This window comes from Diospyros lotus, chromosome 9, assembly GCF_014633365.1.
Source record: "Diospyros lotus cultivar Yz01 chromosome 9, ASM1463336v1, whole genome shotgun sequence".
In the NCBI taxonomy this organism is placed as follows: Eukaryota; Viridiplantae; Streptophyta; class Magnoliopsida; order Ericales; family Ebenaceae; genus Diospyros; species Diospyros lotus.
The window spans coordinates 24618280-24634575 of NC_068346.1; the positions used below are offsets into that span (position 1 = coordinate 24618280).

The following is a 16296-nucleotide window of genomic DNA, read 5'->3' on the forward strand; positions in this document are numbered from 1 at the left end:
TTATTATTTTTTTTTATGGGCCGGCCGGGTTTATGCTTGTCTGCCAGCTACTTGCCAGCCTCTGGTTTTGACAATTCGGCGAGCGGTGGCTCCAAATTGTAAGGTGGGACTCCACCAGATTTTTCATGTTGGAATCCAAGCCCGATGGCACCAACTTTTCTTTCGCTGAAGCGCATTGATTTTCTCCCAGATTGCTTTGTACTTATAATAGAGAGAGCTGTCATTTGGAATAAAAAATTTCGTGAGTGTACACGAGATGCGCATCAACCAGTACTTGATTTCCTAACTAATCCGTCTACTCAAATTATATTGATGCAACAAAAAGAAAGCAAACAAACAAATTTCATCATATTGATGCAAAAATGGGAGAAATCATAATGATGTACATATATATATATATATAGTGTCAACCCTACAATTAATTTTGATAAAACTTTTTCCTTAAAGAGTTAATTGATTTTCTTTCTTATTATTATTTTTTGTTTCAATTAAGGAGCATTTATGTTAAAGATACCCAACTTTTACCTCGTACGTAATTCCTCAAAAGTTAAAGATCATCAATCCCATATGAAATACATGGGCTGGATGATCCATTAAGGGAAAGGTAAGATGCACTAGCCCTCGGTGTTAATATATAATGCATGTTGTTAATCATATTATGATTCCCACAATTAATTGGTGATATCATCAGAACGCAGTGCTTTCTTGACAAAACCGTCCATGTCCTACGTCGCGTCATCTCGAAGCACTTAACCTCAACATGATTTGGTGGTCAATGAACACCAATCCCCACCTCCCCTGAAAACGAACTATTTTTAAGAGCCAACCACACAAAGCTTTATAATTTTCTTGAGTGCAATCATCGAATAGAATTTAAGATTCTAGTAGTTGCTTGGAAAATGGGAATTTTTTTTTTTTCATTTTTAGGGAAATGGATAAGGGAATTTAGCGGAGAATAGAAGTATACCAAAGTGGCATGCATAGGTGTCGTGCACACCCGAGTCTCTTCTTTCGCTTTCCCCGTGTATATAAAGGCTAATCTTCTCATTAATTCTACTGCATGTATCTACTACCTACTTACTAGTTGTTGTTTGGAGGGTGAGAAATTATAAGCAGCAGATCGTAGAGAGGGAAAAATGGGAGACCAAAGCTCAAGTGGGATGCTTTGCCTCATGGTCAATAAGTTAAAACCATACTTGATTATGGTCTCCCTGCAGTTTGGATATGCAGGCATGTATATCGTCACCATGCTCTCTTTGAAGCGCGGTATGAACCATTTTGTACTTGTGGTGTATCGCCATGCAGTTGCCACGCTTTTTATCGCTCCCTTTGCTCTTGTCCTCGAAAGGTAGGTAGCTAGCTATAGCTAGTCACATGTATGTGTAATGTATTATTATTTATTTGATGAATTTCCTTTCGTTCTCGCTATATCAATATTGCATTCTATATATGTAAATGTTATCTATGCATGGCTGAAACAGCACACCATTTCCGTTCCTTCTCTGCAGGAAAACAAGGCCAAAGTTGACTCTCTCAGTCTTCCTGAAAGTAATGGCACTTGCTTTAATAGAGTAAAGCTCTAAACACCTTAATTAATTTTACATGTATTGGAGTCTGGACTTTCTTGTTTATATAAATTTTGTACTTGGTTAATATTTATCGTTTTTATTTTTTTTGGCCTCTGGATTATCAGGCCAGTGATTGACCAAAACTTGTACTACTTGGGCATGAAGTACACATCCGCAACATTTGCATCAGCAGTTGTGAACGTCCTCCCTGCCCTCACCTTTATAATGGCAATTATTTTCAGGTAAAGTTCCTTTTCTAAATTTGTGAGATTTGGTGGATCAAAACACTCCTATGGTTCAAGTACAATGATTGATTAACAATTTTGTTTATAAAATTTAGAAAACAAAAATCAAAAAATAAAATTACAGTCAAATGAATCCTAAATTATTTTAGTAAGAATTTAAAAGAGAAAATCTACTACCTGCATGCTTCACATCAATGCATGGTTTTCTTATACTTGTATTCCATTAATTAATAGGTTGGAGAAAGTTAACTTGAAGAAGATATACGGGCTAGCAAAGGTGATTGGAACTGTAATTACAGTAACAGGAGCTATGGTGATGACACTGTACAAAGGCCCCATTGTTGATATCATATGGTACTCTCATGCTACAAACCACCACAAGGCCACCTCAGCTTCTACTGGTCAGCATTGGGTCACCGGCACCATCATGCTTCTGGCTTGTACTGCTGGCTGGTCTGGTTTCTTCATATTGCAGGTAAGTTCATATGCATCCGTCAATTCTCCTTTATATGTATTAATTTCTTACATAGTAATTAAATTAAATTGAATAGGTTTTAGTTGTTCTGCACTATATGTGTGCGCCTGCGCGTACACTTGGTATGCGTGAGTTGGAACTCTTTGAAAGATGCCCTGCCAAGAAGAGAATTTTAATTGTCTGGTTAATTTGTCTTTGAAAATTTAAATGAATTACAAACGTATTCAAGACAACTTGTCCTCAATTAGTTCTGATTTTTTGTTTTTTTTTTTTGTTTTAGTTGGTTTTGATCAATAATAACAAAAAAAAAAAGTTCCCGAAAATGAGCACTGCTAAACGTCAACACCTCCTTACTTGTTTCTAACTTGGGTACCTTAATTTGTAACAATAATACATACAAATATATATTATTGTGTCAGTCCATTACACTGAAGCAATATCCAGCAGAGCTGTCCCTGACAGCTCTAATATGCTTGATGGGCACGGTGGAAGGAGCAGCTGTGGCACTTGCCATGGAACGAGACATGTCCGCCTGGGTCATCGGCCTCGACTCCAGACTTCTTGCTGCAGTTTATTCCGTAAGTAACATGCATTTTAATATATATATGTTGTGTTTGCAGAGGCAGTAGCTGTAGGCCGCAGCTATCACCTAGCTAGCTAGCAGTAGTAATTGTAACGTGTTGTCCTAATTAATTAATTAATTCATTCATTAGGGGGTGGTTTGCTCTGGAATCGCATACTATGTCCAAGGTCTTGTAAACAGGGTTCGAGGTCCAGTGTTCGTGACGGCTTTCAACCCTCTCTGCATGATCATCACTGCCGTTCTTGGCGCCATCGTCTTAGCCGAAAAAGTCCACTTAGGAAGGTAAATCATCATCCATCCATCCATTCAATATCGACATTAATAATTAATTTAATTAGCTAGTGCATGCATGATATGTTTAATATTAATAATCGTTAATTTGTGATAACAGCTTGATTGGAGCCATAATCATAGTTTCCGGTCTATACTTTGTGGTGTGGGGCAAAAGCAAAGATCCGTTGGTCTCACAAACATCGACGTGCGATGATGAGAAAGCCAGAGACAAATTAGGCGCCTATGAACTGCCCGTAGTTGTTGATAGCAGCAAATCAACCCCTAGCATTGATGATACTGCTTGTAATGCTTGTGGAGCTGCCGGCAAGTCCACGATCAATCCCGGGAAAGTAATCTTCTCCTCCATACCCGTACCCATACCCAATAATAAATGACACTCCGAGCTGCTTAATCTCAAGCAATCCTTTCCCCTCCACTTTGGGATTATCCATGTCAACAGTATTACAATATATATATCTATGTGTACTGTAGCTCTTAATTTCCATATACGTACTTTGACAACAGGCGGAGCTTAATTATTATGAAGAATTACTACTTTTTGTCCGTGCATGAATGACATGGCCTTTCTTAATCAGCTATTATTAAGAGAATTAATTGTTAAGATTACTGTAACAGCCAACTTTATTTTATATATATATATATATATACTTGATGATGATATCCCAAACATAATTACTTTGATAAAAGTGCTCAATCAGTGTACGTGTCCGCATAAATAATAATTTGCTAATTTAATGAATCAATTTCTTTTGTCTTTGTTCTGTACCATCACGCTCATTTTTTATAAATAATAATTTCCATCCTTCATCAGAAACAAATGTATGTATATATATATATATATATTAACTTTAGGATACTGTCCGATCAATTGATTTGTCTTCTTTTGATAATGTGTTGGCAATAATTTGTGCACCTGACCTTTTGTATCCTAAAAAGAAATAAAGAATTTACTTTTAAGATATTGGAGATAATAAAGCTAATTATATATAGGAATGGTTTGCTCAAAAGTTAATTAATCGCGCCCCCTTAAAAATTTTTTAGAATTAACGGTTACGCCCCTTTCTTTCAAAAGAAAATGCTTATATAAGAGACGTAAACACTAAGTTAATGTTCCCATCCTAACTCTTATGTCTTCTATATAAAGTATAGTGTGAGGGATATTAAAATAAAAATAATTTTTAATTTGCCTCGACTTGTTATCACTACTTTGATCAATACATAAACAGATAAATTTATTCTTTTGTAATTTCTTTGTTTCCTTGCTTTCAATTGAATGAATTCTCTCTCACATTTAGAGAAAGAGTACTTATTAATTAGTGAAAAAAAAAGGAAAACATGGCCATCATTTAAAGAACATTTTATCATTTAAAGAGTATTTGGTAAGTGTTTCAATTCTAACCCAAGACGGGCTGAATTGGATTTTTGAGTTTAAAATAATTTTTATCAAGTTATTATCTTTGAAAACAAGTATATTGTTTGATTTTTAATAAATGGATATTTACAATAATCTCAATAATCAAGTACAATTAATACATAAGATTTTTATACTGCTTTAGCTTTATTATGAATTTACCTCCTCTCTCTTCAAATTTAAGAACTTGAAAGTTCTACTAAAATGGAAGAAATAACTCTAGATTTAGTAAAGCAGTTACGACTATGCTCAATTATAAAATAACTTTACTAACAAGAAATAACAATTATTTAGTAAAATAGTTTGGTAGAGCCATGGCGAGGAGGTGCGGAGTAAGGTACGTGACAAGGGGGTTAACATGCGCCTAGCTGGAACATGGCTTGATTCGCTGTTCGAGAGAACAATTCCTTAGGGTGAGGTTCGATTCGTTGTCTAGGAGAGCAAAAATGATGCCTTGAGTCTTCGAATGGCCTGGGGGAGTCTTCAATGAAAAGGAACGCCAACTCTTGCTGTATCAATGCAAGGGTTTTATTGTTTTTAAAACTTTTTCAAAAACATAAATAAGAACGTAGCAGAAATAAGTTCAAGACCATCTTACAAGACTAGGTTTTCCATGACCATATTCAATACAAAATCAAACCATGCTATATGGGGTTTAGCATATATACCGTACGGTGATTTGAACTCCCGTGTAGAGGCTGGAATCTCCTCCAATGCAACAACGATTGCACACCAACAGCTTCCGAATAGATAACCGATTAGATCAAACAGTCCCTCGAAAGTACAAGAGGCCTAATTAGTATATACTCTGGGTAAGGAATGAATCCTACAACTTAACTTATGTGCTAACTAAGCTAAATGCAAAAGATGAAAGCTAAATGGATTCCAAAAACCAATAGACTCTCTATTGGGTTGGACTTGCTACACTAGCAATAATGGAATCAAGAGCAAAATGAGAGTAATGGCTAAGAGAATTCTAACTAAAATAAGAAAAAAGAGAGCTAGTTATGCCAAGATTTAGTGTGGCACGATCGAGATGACATATCAAAAGACTTTTCAACATTAGAAATACCTTTCCAATCATGTGTACCCTGGCTAAGGGTTTATACAACCACAACTACTATTGATCGCATATGATATTCACCTCACGCTTATAATATACTTATATTTTGAAAAAATAAACTAAAATAAATAATAATTAATTTTTGTGTTTGAAGAGATTTATAGCTTTAAGGAATTTAATTGAAGATATTAAATTTGGTATGTTTGTCTATGAGGGAAATAAATGAGAATTGTAGGATTTATTTGGGTTAAAGTGTAAGTTGGAAAGTTGGGTACTTAATTGGAATAAAATTAAATTAGTTGGGATCATGCATCAATCAAGGTGGAAGTGTGACGACCCGTTCCCACCTACGGGCGCTACCAGTGAATAATCAAACGGATTACTCACACATCTAGCCAACAACTGAATAGATGGACTATGTTTCAACAAGAAATGCCCTAGGTAGGGACTAAGCTTCATCATTCTCTTCGCTCCACTCAAGGTATCCTTCTTAAAATAAGAAATGAAGCACAGCGGACGAGACCCAAAATCCGAGTGAGTTTCACATTTCTTCAGCTCGTCTCACAACAAGTCAAAGGTGACACAGATACAAAAATAACATATTACAAACCTGCTGAGTACCAAGGATTTATGGGAAATTCATTTCTAAACCTTACACAATCTAAAAACTAGGTTCCACCAAACCAAACCACATACAATAAGAAATATGCACACTCACCAATACACTATACTAATTACAACCAACTAGATACATCTAGTGCCCAACAACACATACATTCAATACACATGAATATATATACAAAAATATACACAGCATACAAAACTCGAGCAATAACGCTAGTCTCCACTTCATCCTCCCGACATCATCCCTGCTTCCATCTAGACTTGCAATACCTACAACACAAGGTAAAACCTCATGAGTCATAATGACTCAGTAAGAGTGCAAATGAATGTAAATAAGATAATATATGAGATGCAATGATAAGAAAGTATGCATGAATGGTGAGGCATCATGTGTAACACCCCAAATTTCTTGAGCGTGTTATAAATTAGGATTTCGGGAATATAAAAATTTTTCATATCACAATAGCTGTCATACATCACACAATATCCCAAAAACCCTAATTTTCACCTTCTCAGCTTAACAAACCCAATAATCGAATAGCTAAGACAGGTATTAAAATTTCAAATGCGGAAGCTAGATCGAACCTGATATGGTTCACAATCATAATACTTTATTTATCATAAAATTGTTCAAGACGTCTACAAAATATATTACATGGACATCATCAAGTGATAACTGAACATCTTAAACATATCCAAAATTACATAGGTTCGCACATAAACAAAAATATACTAATCATGCTACAGACAGGAAATTAAATTTATTCTTTAGCTACCTCATTTCCCTTAGAGTTGCTCGTCGAACTTGGAACGTTTGAATATTCCAAGGATATAGTCCAATTAGAAGATGAATCTTCTAGTGAGAAACTCCAAAAAAACAGTTTATATCGATGCATGATCAGGTATAAAATGTATGAGAAGACAAGGAGAACTACTCCAAAGTGCCTCGTGAACACGTTAGCCTCCTCCAATGAGAGCTTTCTCAATGGCGCACGCATAGCGCCTCTCGGGAGGTCTCTAACCATGTCACTTCGACCTGACCTCATAGAACTCATGCAAGCACCATATATGTTGTTCCTTAGACTCACGGTCTTCCCCACGAGAGTTTTTTCGATGGCGCATGCATAGCGCCTCTCGGGGGATATCCGACTTTTGCCCTTGGCCGACAACAATTAGGTACAACAGTATGGCCACACGAATTTTATAAATGCAACAGTTAAAAAGTCAATAGCATATAATTTTCCAAAAAATACATTTCATATATGCATCATGATTTCACGTAAGAGAATAACAAGCGTTTATGTGTAAGAACTTCACGAAACACGTCTCATGCAATAGAAGTCTCTCATAAGAGAATAAAAAATAGGATTTGGAGTATAGGAGTCTCACCTTGTTGGTTTATCTCTTCGACGGTATAATTTCACAGCAAACGGCCTAGGTTTCTGCAGAAAATATGCGCTTTGGTAAACCTAACCTTAAATATTTTTACATAGGGTTGAAAGGTATTAAATTAGGGGTATAACTGGAAAATTTGAAGGAAAATAGACCCCTCACGCTCCCTCACGCGCCCCAAGAAAGTAGGCCATGCGCCTTCACGTGCAGCCATTTTTCGACGTGTGTAACTCACGCGCAGGCACCAGAATCCAAACAACAACGCCTCGTTTTCGTATTTCGGCCATATCTCCCTCGTTTTAACTTCGATTCAACCCCCGTTTGAACCTACGCGACCCTCTTTATCTCCCTCGGACTTACCTCGCTTTTTTGCTGACTGATTTTGGCGAACTCCGGCGAAAACCTGCAACTCCGACGAGGCTCGTTCTCCGCCACTTCTTTGCCGCTTTCTTCCCGCCTTCTTGCCGAACTCCCTTCTCTCTCTCTAGAGCAAGCTCCTCCTCTTAGAGTGCTTCACTCCTCAAACTTGGTTGGAATGATTTGAGAAGAACCCATGGTGCCTTTTTATAGATTTCTCCAACGAATAACATTATGCCACTTGTCAAAATCTTAGCCATGGACTCCAAAGACTCAAAGCCATAATTGAGTGGCTTTTGAAATCCAAAACTAGAATGAATTGATCTTTTGAAATTCAAACTAAAACCCCAAACTTCTTTCAAATAACACTTTGGCCCTTATTTCAAGTCCTTAACTTCAATATTTTACCACATAAGCTCTTAATTTTATCCTTATTTCGTTTGGATAATTCTCTAATTACAATTACACCCTCAAACATCAAATTTATCGAGATACTTAAAATTCCAAAATTAATAACTCAAAATTACTCAATATATACGATTTTTCGGAAACCCCTTACCATCATTCGGTCTTTTTAGGCTACAACTTAGCTTAACCGAAATCCATTTCTAATTTGATTTTTTTCAAAGTCATAAATCTCGACTCGAGATGCTCGTCAAAAATATACCTTTAACCTTAGGTATCTAAGCTCTAGGGTACTCCCTACGACTGATTCGGTCACTTGTTGCCATTTCAAGTATATTTTTTGGTATTTTAAACTCACTTAAAATACGTGGCAACTTCACGAAAATATGGGGTATTATATCATGTAACGCCCTGCTCCCACCACGGGTGTTACTAGTAAATAATCAACTAACTATTCACTCGCTAAGGCAATAATGAAGAGACGAGCTATGTTTCAATAAGAAACATCCTAGGTGAGAATTAGGTTTCGCCCCTCTCTTCACTCCACTCAAGGATTCGGGAAAAATATCAAAAGACATTGCAGAAATAAAACCCAAAACCTTGGTGAAACGTCCCCATTCTCTAGCTCTTAATGAAAAACCAATGAATGACCTTTCTCAAGATTCGACAAAAATAAGCAACCACACTCACTTTATTTAACTATGGCACAAGGCCTTAATTATTAGAAAAAAAAAATTGTCCTAATTATTAACCCATTTTTCTCACTTCCAAAATCCCTTAGAAAATATTTGGGTTAATCTCCCTTTGAAAAATTTAATAAATTCTTCCAGACCAATCCTCCATTTATTTTTCCCAAAATACATCAAACTTCCATCATTTAATAAGTAACTTTTTGGGACTCAAATACCAATTTTTTTTTTCCTCCTTTTCCCAAATTCAAGGAAAATACTCATTTATTTGATTTTCCAAAATATAAAAATTTTTCCAGAAATACCTCAAATTTTACATTAATTTAATAAATAATTTGGAGGCTCAAATCCCCATTTATTTATTTTTTTAAACATACTTTTATTCCAAAAATTTTAGACATAAAATAAAATAAATGAAAACAGCAGCAAAGAGGCGGCAACAACACGAGAAGCACGCTTGCCACACACGCAGTTAGCGCGCGCTGGCCGTGAACACTGGGCTAGCCATACCCGCCGCGCATGCATGTGCCTACTACGTGCATTTGCTGGCAGCAGCAACCTGCTGGCCCTTTTTTTAAAAAAAAAAAAATTTATCCATACTTTCCAGAATTTAATTTTCATAAAAATAAAACATAAATCTCTTATATTCACCCCAAAATAAGGCCATACAATCATGAGGTACATACACGACATACACCAAATTAGGATACATATTCAAGTTTAAACTCCTTCAAACTTTAAGCACCATTACAAAATATAAAGGCTACACATCTAGTCTTCCATACTCATAACCGTAACCCTTCCAAGATGCCCTTTCCCTTTGAGTTTTCACCACCTACAAAGAGGTCCAAAATAACCTTATGAGCTATTACTCAGTAAGGGTGCAATGCAAAGCAAATGAGAGCATAAGTAACCATGTTATGCGAGATGTAATGCAAATATGGGTAGTCCTCCTAGCCTTCATAACCTTTCAAGGTGAAGACTTCAACCAACCCCTTTTTCCCAACTCCTAGTCCTCCTTATGGCCAAAGGTCCACTGGAGCACAAAAATGCATATATACTTACAAACACATGAAACTCATAACAAACATTTACTAAGTATGCAAGACCGCCACCCATGGGGTCATCCCTTACCTTAACTCTTAGATGCTTGTCAAATGTTTGCTTCCAAGCACTTCTTTGCTTCCAACCACCTAAAGAAAATTTTCTACGAACATTAGAAGATCCCTAAGATTAAGAGATGAGAAGGAGTAAGAAGACTTCTTCTTTTCTTTTCTAAGAAAAATCAAGTACAAGAATCTTACCTTTCTTTCTCTTCTCTTCTTCTTCTTCTTCTTCTTCTTCTTCTTCTTCTTCTAATCGTACTCTTGGCTAATAAATTTGGCCTTCTATTCCTTCTTCCTTTTTACATTACTTCTCTTTTCCTTATTCTTTAATTATTTCCATTCCAAGATTTAATCTAAATCCTTGGATCTTATTGGTTTGAGAGAACTAATCTCCACCTTTCACTACAAGCACAATCCATGTGCTTAATAATCTTTTAATCTCATCCTTTGATCACATAGGATTCAATCTCTACCCTTGAGAAGAAACACAATCCTTGGTTAAAAAGGCTTTAATCTTAGCCATAAATTTAAAATGAAGATTGAATCTCTACCCTTTAAAGAAGCACAATCTATGTGTTTAAAGAGAACACCATCTTAACCCTTCATTCCTACCCAAGAGTTATCCATACCATCCATTCTAATCCCTTAAAAATTAATTTTAATTATATTGGCAATCCATGCCAATCTTTAAGACTCATTTGTGGTCGTGAATCAACTCCCATTCCAAGACCACTTCTCATCCATTGGATCCATCTTGAACTTTTAATTTTCTCCCATTTATTTTAATTCTTCTTAATTTCAACAATAATTGCATGGTCACCTTCTATTTTCCTTTGCATTTTCTTTATGCAACATAATGATGGCTCTCAATAAAGGCAAGAATGACCCATTTTCTTTTTCTTTTTCTTTTAATTAAATCTCACTTCTCTTTCAATCTCCTTCACGTAGGATTTATTTACATATTTTCACCCATAATAATTCTCTTTCAATGGGATAATATCCAAATTACCATATTGCTTTTCTAGAGACATCTCAAATTTATAAACTTCCATCAACCAACCTAGGACAATTCTGGAACGCCACATACCTCTATTTTCATAATTTATTTAATTAAATTCACATTCACACCTAGGGTATTACACATCACTGCCCTCCGAACTCACATGTTCAAGGCATTAACCTCCCATATTACCCCTAGCATGCATATAGTCTGTCCCATGGCCATAGGACTCCACTAGACCACTTATAGAACATGCACAACAAGCAACTTCACACAACATATATTCATCATTTCTACCAAACATTTGCAAGGCCGCCCACCCTTGGGGTTGTCCCTTACCTAGCTTGAAGCTTTCTCTCTTCCATAAGCGAGAAGGTCTGCCTTAACTCTGAGCTCTTCTAGGATCACTGCCTCCTCAATAGAATCTAGATGCCACACAAAACCTAACAACATCAGAAATCAAACCAGGGCCTTCATTTTTGCCATACACTACAAAAATCACGTATCGATAATTTCTAAACATCCCTAACAAAGAGTTTAATCCAACCAACGCCTACACATTATCTCACATAATGCAATAACTCAAAAAGAAATAAATTACCTCAACCAATCTGGAGGAGAAATCTGACCAAACGCCTGCACTAACGTAGCCTCCCTAGCTGCTACTTTGCACCCATAATCTCATTTTGAGCCTCTGGCACGCTCCTTGAGCCCCAAAATAATTTACAAATTTTTTTGAAAATTTTCATCATTTTTCCATATTTTTTTCTCCTTTTTCCAAATTTTCTTTTTTTTTTCTTTTCTCCTTCTTCCCATCTTCTTCTTCCTTGTGACACTACTCTTGTGGACGCACCAGCCACCGGCCATCCTGGCTTCCGTTATCGCCGCTTTTACTCGCGTTGCCATCGTAGGCCACCGCCGATCACTTAATTGTCGCTATCGGCCGCCGCCATCGGTGCGAGCAGCCACTACGGCCCAACTTCCTTGCGTGCTGCAACTGTAGTGACTACCATTGCCGGCTACCTCCATCACCACTAGTATTCGCAACCACCACAAGACGCCTCACGCCACCGCCCGCAGAGCCGCTGTCGGCTGCTGTAGCTTCACTCGCTGTTGTCTCCAGCGCCACTCGACCTTCATCGTCGAGCAGCCATGGTCGTTGCTCGGAGTCACTGTTGCCACCAGCTGCTCCATTGCTGGTGCGTTGCCAATGCTCCAGGCCACCACCAATCGACCATCTATTTCTCTTAATCTCCCCATCTCTCTCACATTAACTCTCAGCCTCTCTCTCTGCTTCTCACTCTCTACTCTCTCGGCCATGGTAGATAAAATCAAATTTTAATTGCAACTTCACTGTTGCAAACTTGGCCCCCAATCCACTTATATATATATATATTCCATATTTACCCCATTCCAACTTCTCATTAATTTCACTTGAAGAACTATTATTTGCACTTAGACCTTCCAAGGCCTAAAATTAATTATCATCAAGCCATTCAAAATCTTGATTTCTTCAAAATTAATAACCGACATTTACTTGATAAAGACCAATTTCATCCCTACGCCTGCACATGACCTTTATTCCACCCAAAAACACTTCAGGGTTGCCTCACTCACAAAATTGGACCACCCCTAAGGTCCCCTTGACTTTCTAGATGTCCCTTACGACCATTTGATACCGTCAACAATTCGGGCTTATACAGAAATTATTCTAAAAAACTATTCCCGGTCTGATTGCTTTCAGCCTCATTAGCCTCACCTCGAAACGCTCACTAATCTCATGCCCTCTTTCCAAGAAATCCAAGTCCCGGGGTATTTCATGCCGTTAATACGATAATTTGATTAATTAATTCCTCAAAATTCACTTTTTGGGCTCTCCGGACCACCAAAGGTCCTTTAAAATCACTAGAAATTCTATTTTTCTCAACACCATGTAATACCGGATATTACATCCAACCCCTCTTAAATGAATTTCGTCCTCAAAATTTTCTTTACCTTACTCATCTGCCCAAGACAATCACATTCTCAAGTTATTTCTCAAATTCACATACTCGAGAATCTCATAACCTAGCCATTGCTCACCTTTCCCTCGGGATATCCCCACCTCGAGGTTTCGCTTAGGCTACTAATCCCCTTAATTTGTAACATCCCGGATCAAGCGATAGGAAGGACCGGAACAACTTACCCTGATGGGCCTATGCGAACTTCTTAGGGGGTCACCCATCCTTGAACTTCCCCAGCTCAAGCACACTTAACCCGAGAGTTCTTTGCTTACATTCAGCCCAAAAGATATCTATCTGATGTTATTTTCTTTTTTCCTTATCCTCGATATATACTACCCTTCTCTGGGCTCTCGGGGTATTACATTCTCCCCCCCTTGAGCACATGACGTCCTCGTCATGCGACCTTACAACTAGTCCCAGATCTTCTCCCATTTGGAGGCTGTTATCCTAAAAGCCTGCCGGATGTAACACCCGGTGTTACCGGTGTTAAGAGAATGAGAAAGGAAGTGAGAAACTTCCAAAAATGCCCTTGAGAATGTGAGAGATCTTGAGAATAAGGGTGCCTTAGTAGAGGGGAATTTTGGTAATTTGGATAGTGAAGTCCAATAAAGGGTATTTTGGTAAATTGAAAATAATTTCTAGGTGGAATTAAGCATGAAGTGAATTAATTTTCCATTTTTGTATTTATGTGGAGATAAGTGGGATTAATAATTCACCAAAGGCATTTTAGTAATTTGAAATGAAATTCCATAAAGGAATTTAATCATGGAAAATTGGAAAAATGGTGGATATTCAATTATTTGTGAAAATAATTAATTTTTCCTAAAATGGTGAATTAATGTGGTGATGCCACATGGATGGATGAGATGGAACTTGGGAACCAAGGTTGGTGTCTTGGAGTGACACATGGCTTAATGTGATCCAAGATAAATAAGGGAATTAAATAAGTGCAAAAGAAAGGATAAGTAGTCTTTCAAGCATTTAATGAGAGGCATGATGGTGTTGGATTAAAAGAAAATCTAAAAAGAAATTAAATTAGTCATGCATTAATGATGAAAAATGGTTCCATTAAATAAAATGGGAAAGAAATTGTTTATGTCTCTCAAATGTGATGGGGTGAAATTAGTCAAATTAATTAAATGAGAAAATTGGCTAATTTTGGGAATTGAAAGAATTGATCCAATAGTGGTGGATGATTCTTGAAAAATCCAAAGGCTTGGATTTAAAATAAGAAGAGCACATGGATTGTGCTTCTTGTGTTTTCTCCAAGAGAGAAGATTGGTTTATTTGAAATGGATGGTAGAGATTACTTGGTTTAAGGAAATCAAAGGCTAGGATTAAATCCTAGCAAAGCACTTGGATTGTGCTTTTAATTGAAGGTTGAGATCTTCTCTTGGAAAGTAAGTAAAAATCTAATGCATGGGATTAAAGCCTCCAAAGCACATGGATTTTGCTTGTTATGGAAGGCTAGGATGCATTCTTCCAACTTAAGTAAAATCCTAGGGTTAGGATTTATTCTTGCCATGGAAATAAAATAAGTGAATAAAGGAGATTATTTTGGCTATTGAAAGGGAGGTAGAGAAGAAGGCTAAGCTTTTGGCCAAGTGTTTAGTTGAAAAAGAGAAGAAGTCTCTCATGAAGGAAACAATAGAGAAGAAAAGAATAAGGAAATGAAGAATGCAAAGGTAAGGTTTCTACCTTATTGTAGTATAGAAAAATCCTTTTGTCTTTCTTGAAGGGTGGCTTAGCTACCTTAATTTTATTTTTTAAAGGGGTTTCTTGAGTAAGAAAGTTGGAAGCAAGGAGATTCTTGAAGCTTCAAAGAATGGAAAGAGGTCAGGGATAGCCCCAAGGGTGGTGGCTTTGCAAGTTGTAAGTATGCATTTAAACTTTAAATGTGTGCATTGGCATGTTGTTTGTGTTTAAGGACCTATGGCCATGAGGTTGTGTGGTGTAGGGTAGTTTAAAGCTTCAAACCAAGGTGGTTGTGAGGATGTGGAAGCCCTAACCATGTTGCATACATGCATTTGGCATCACATATTATGTTTTTGTTCATACTTATGTTCATTGCACCCTTACTGAGCTTTGTGGCTCATGAGGTTTTATCCTCCCCTTGTAGGTTGTTCTTATACCAAGAGAAAAAAAAAAAGTTGCAAGCTTGTGGTTGGAAGCTCATGGTGTATTATTTTCTTTGTTGTAAATTTGTGGCTTTATGGCTTAGGAAAGCCTATTTGTTGTATTTGATCATGTGTTGTATTTTTATTTAGATGTTGTTATGTGAGAAACAATAGGTTTGTGTAAGGCTCATTTGTGAAATGGAAGGAAATTTTGGATGTATGTTGTGTAATCATCAAAGTGGTGGTGTAAGCCTTATTTATGGAAAAATAGAGGCAAATTTGTATAATTGTGATGTACATTTAGTGTATGTATATTCTGAAAAATATGGGCTTAAAAGCCCAAGAAGGAAAAAAAAAAAGAGAGTGAGGTTGGCTTATGGCATGTTGAAGTCTAAGTTTTGGTGAAAGACTTATTTTTGGTATGTGTTGTGGGAAGCACCAAAGAAGTAAAGTAATATGGATTTTGATTGGAAATGTGGAGATTTTCAATGCATTTATTAGGGGTGTAATTTTTGGAAATGTTGGGTTAGTAAGGCCCAAGAGAAAAAAAAAAAAAAAAAGAAGAAAAAGAAGTGAAGGCAGCAGCGGCAGCAGTCAGGGGCCACAGCGAGAGGCAGGCAGGTGCGCGGGCATGCACTGGGGTGCGCTAGGGGCGCGGGTGTGAGGCCGCGTGTGGGGGAGCGTGTGCGGGGGCCGCGCGGCCAACTCATCACAAGGCCCCATGCAAGCCCCAAGAGCGCCAACAAGCCCTTCTGGTCAATTTTTTTTTAAAAATTTGAAAATTTTAGGGAATTTTAGGGCATTTCCTAATTGATTTTAGGCCTTAGTGGAATTTTCAAAATAAAGGGATTTTTCGATTATTTTTTAGATAAATGCCGAATTTTTGAAAAAAGGAATTTTTGAGTTTTTTCTTAATTGTTTTGGAAAATCAATGGGTTGATTGAAATGGTGAAATTTTTGGAGC

The 16296-nt window shown here is 37.1% G+C and overlaps 1 protein-coding gene across 1 annotated transcript; it reads left to right on the forward strand.

Moving 5' to 3' along the window:
- The first annotated feature begins 1044 nt into the window (after positions 1-1044).
- LOC127809499 (WAT1-related protein At4g08300-like) lies at positions 1045-3741 on the forward strand. Its single transcript, XM_052348333.1, has 7 exons — positions 1045-1348; positions 1509-1571; positions 1694-1810; positions 2048-2288; positions 2708-2866; positions 3002-3153; positions 3263-3741. The coding sequence occupies exons 1-7, from the start codon at positions 1137-1139 to the stop codon at positions 3537-3539; spliced, it is 1221 nt and encodes a 406-aa protein (XP_052204293.1). The 5' UTR covers positions 1045-1136; the 3' UTR covers positions 3540-3741.
- The last annotated feature ends 12555 nt before the right edge of the window (positions 3742-16296 follow it).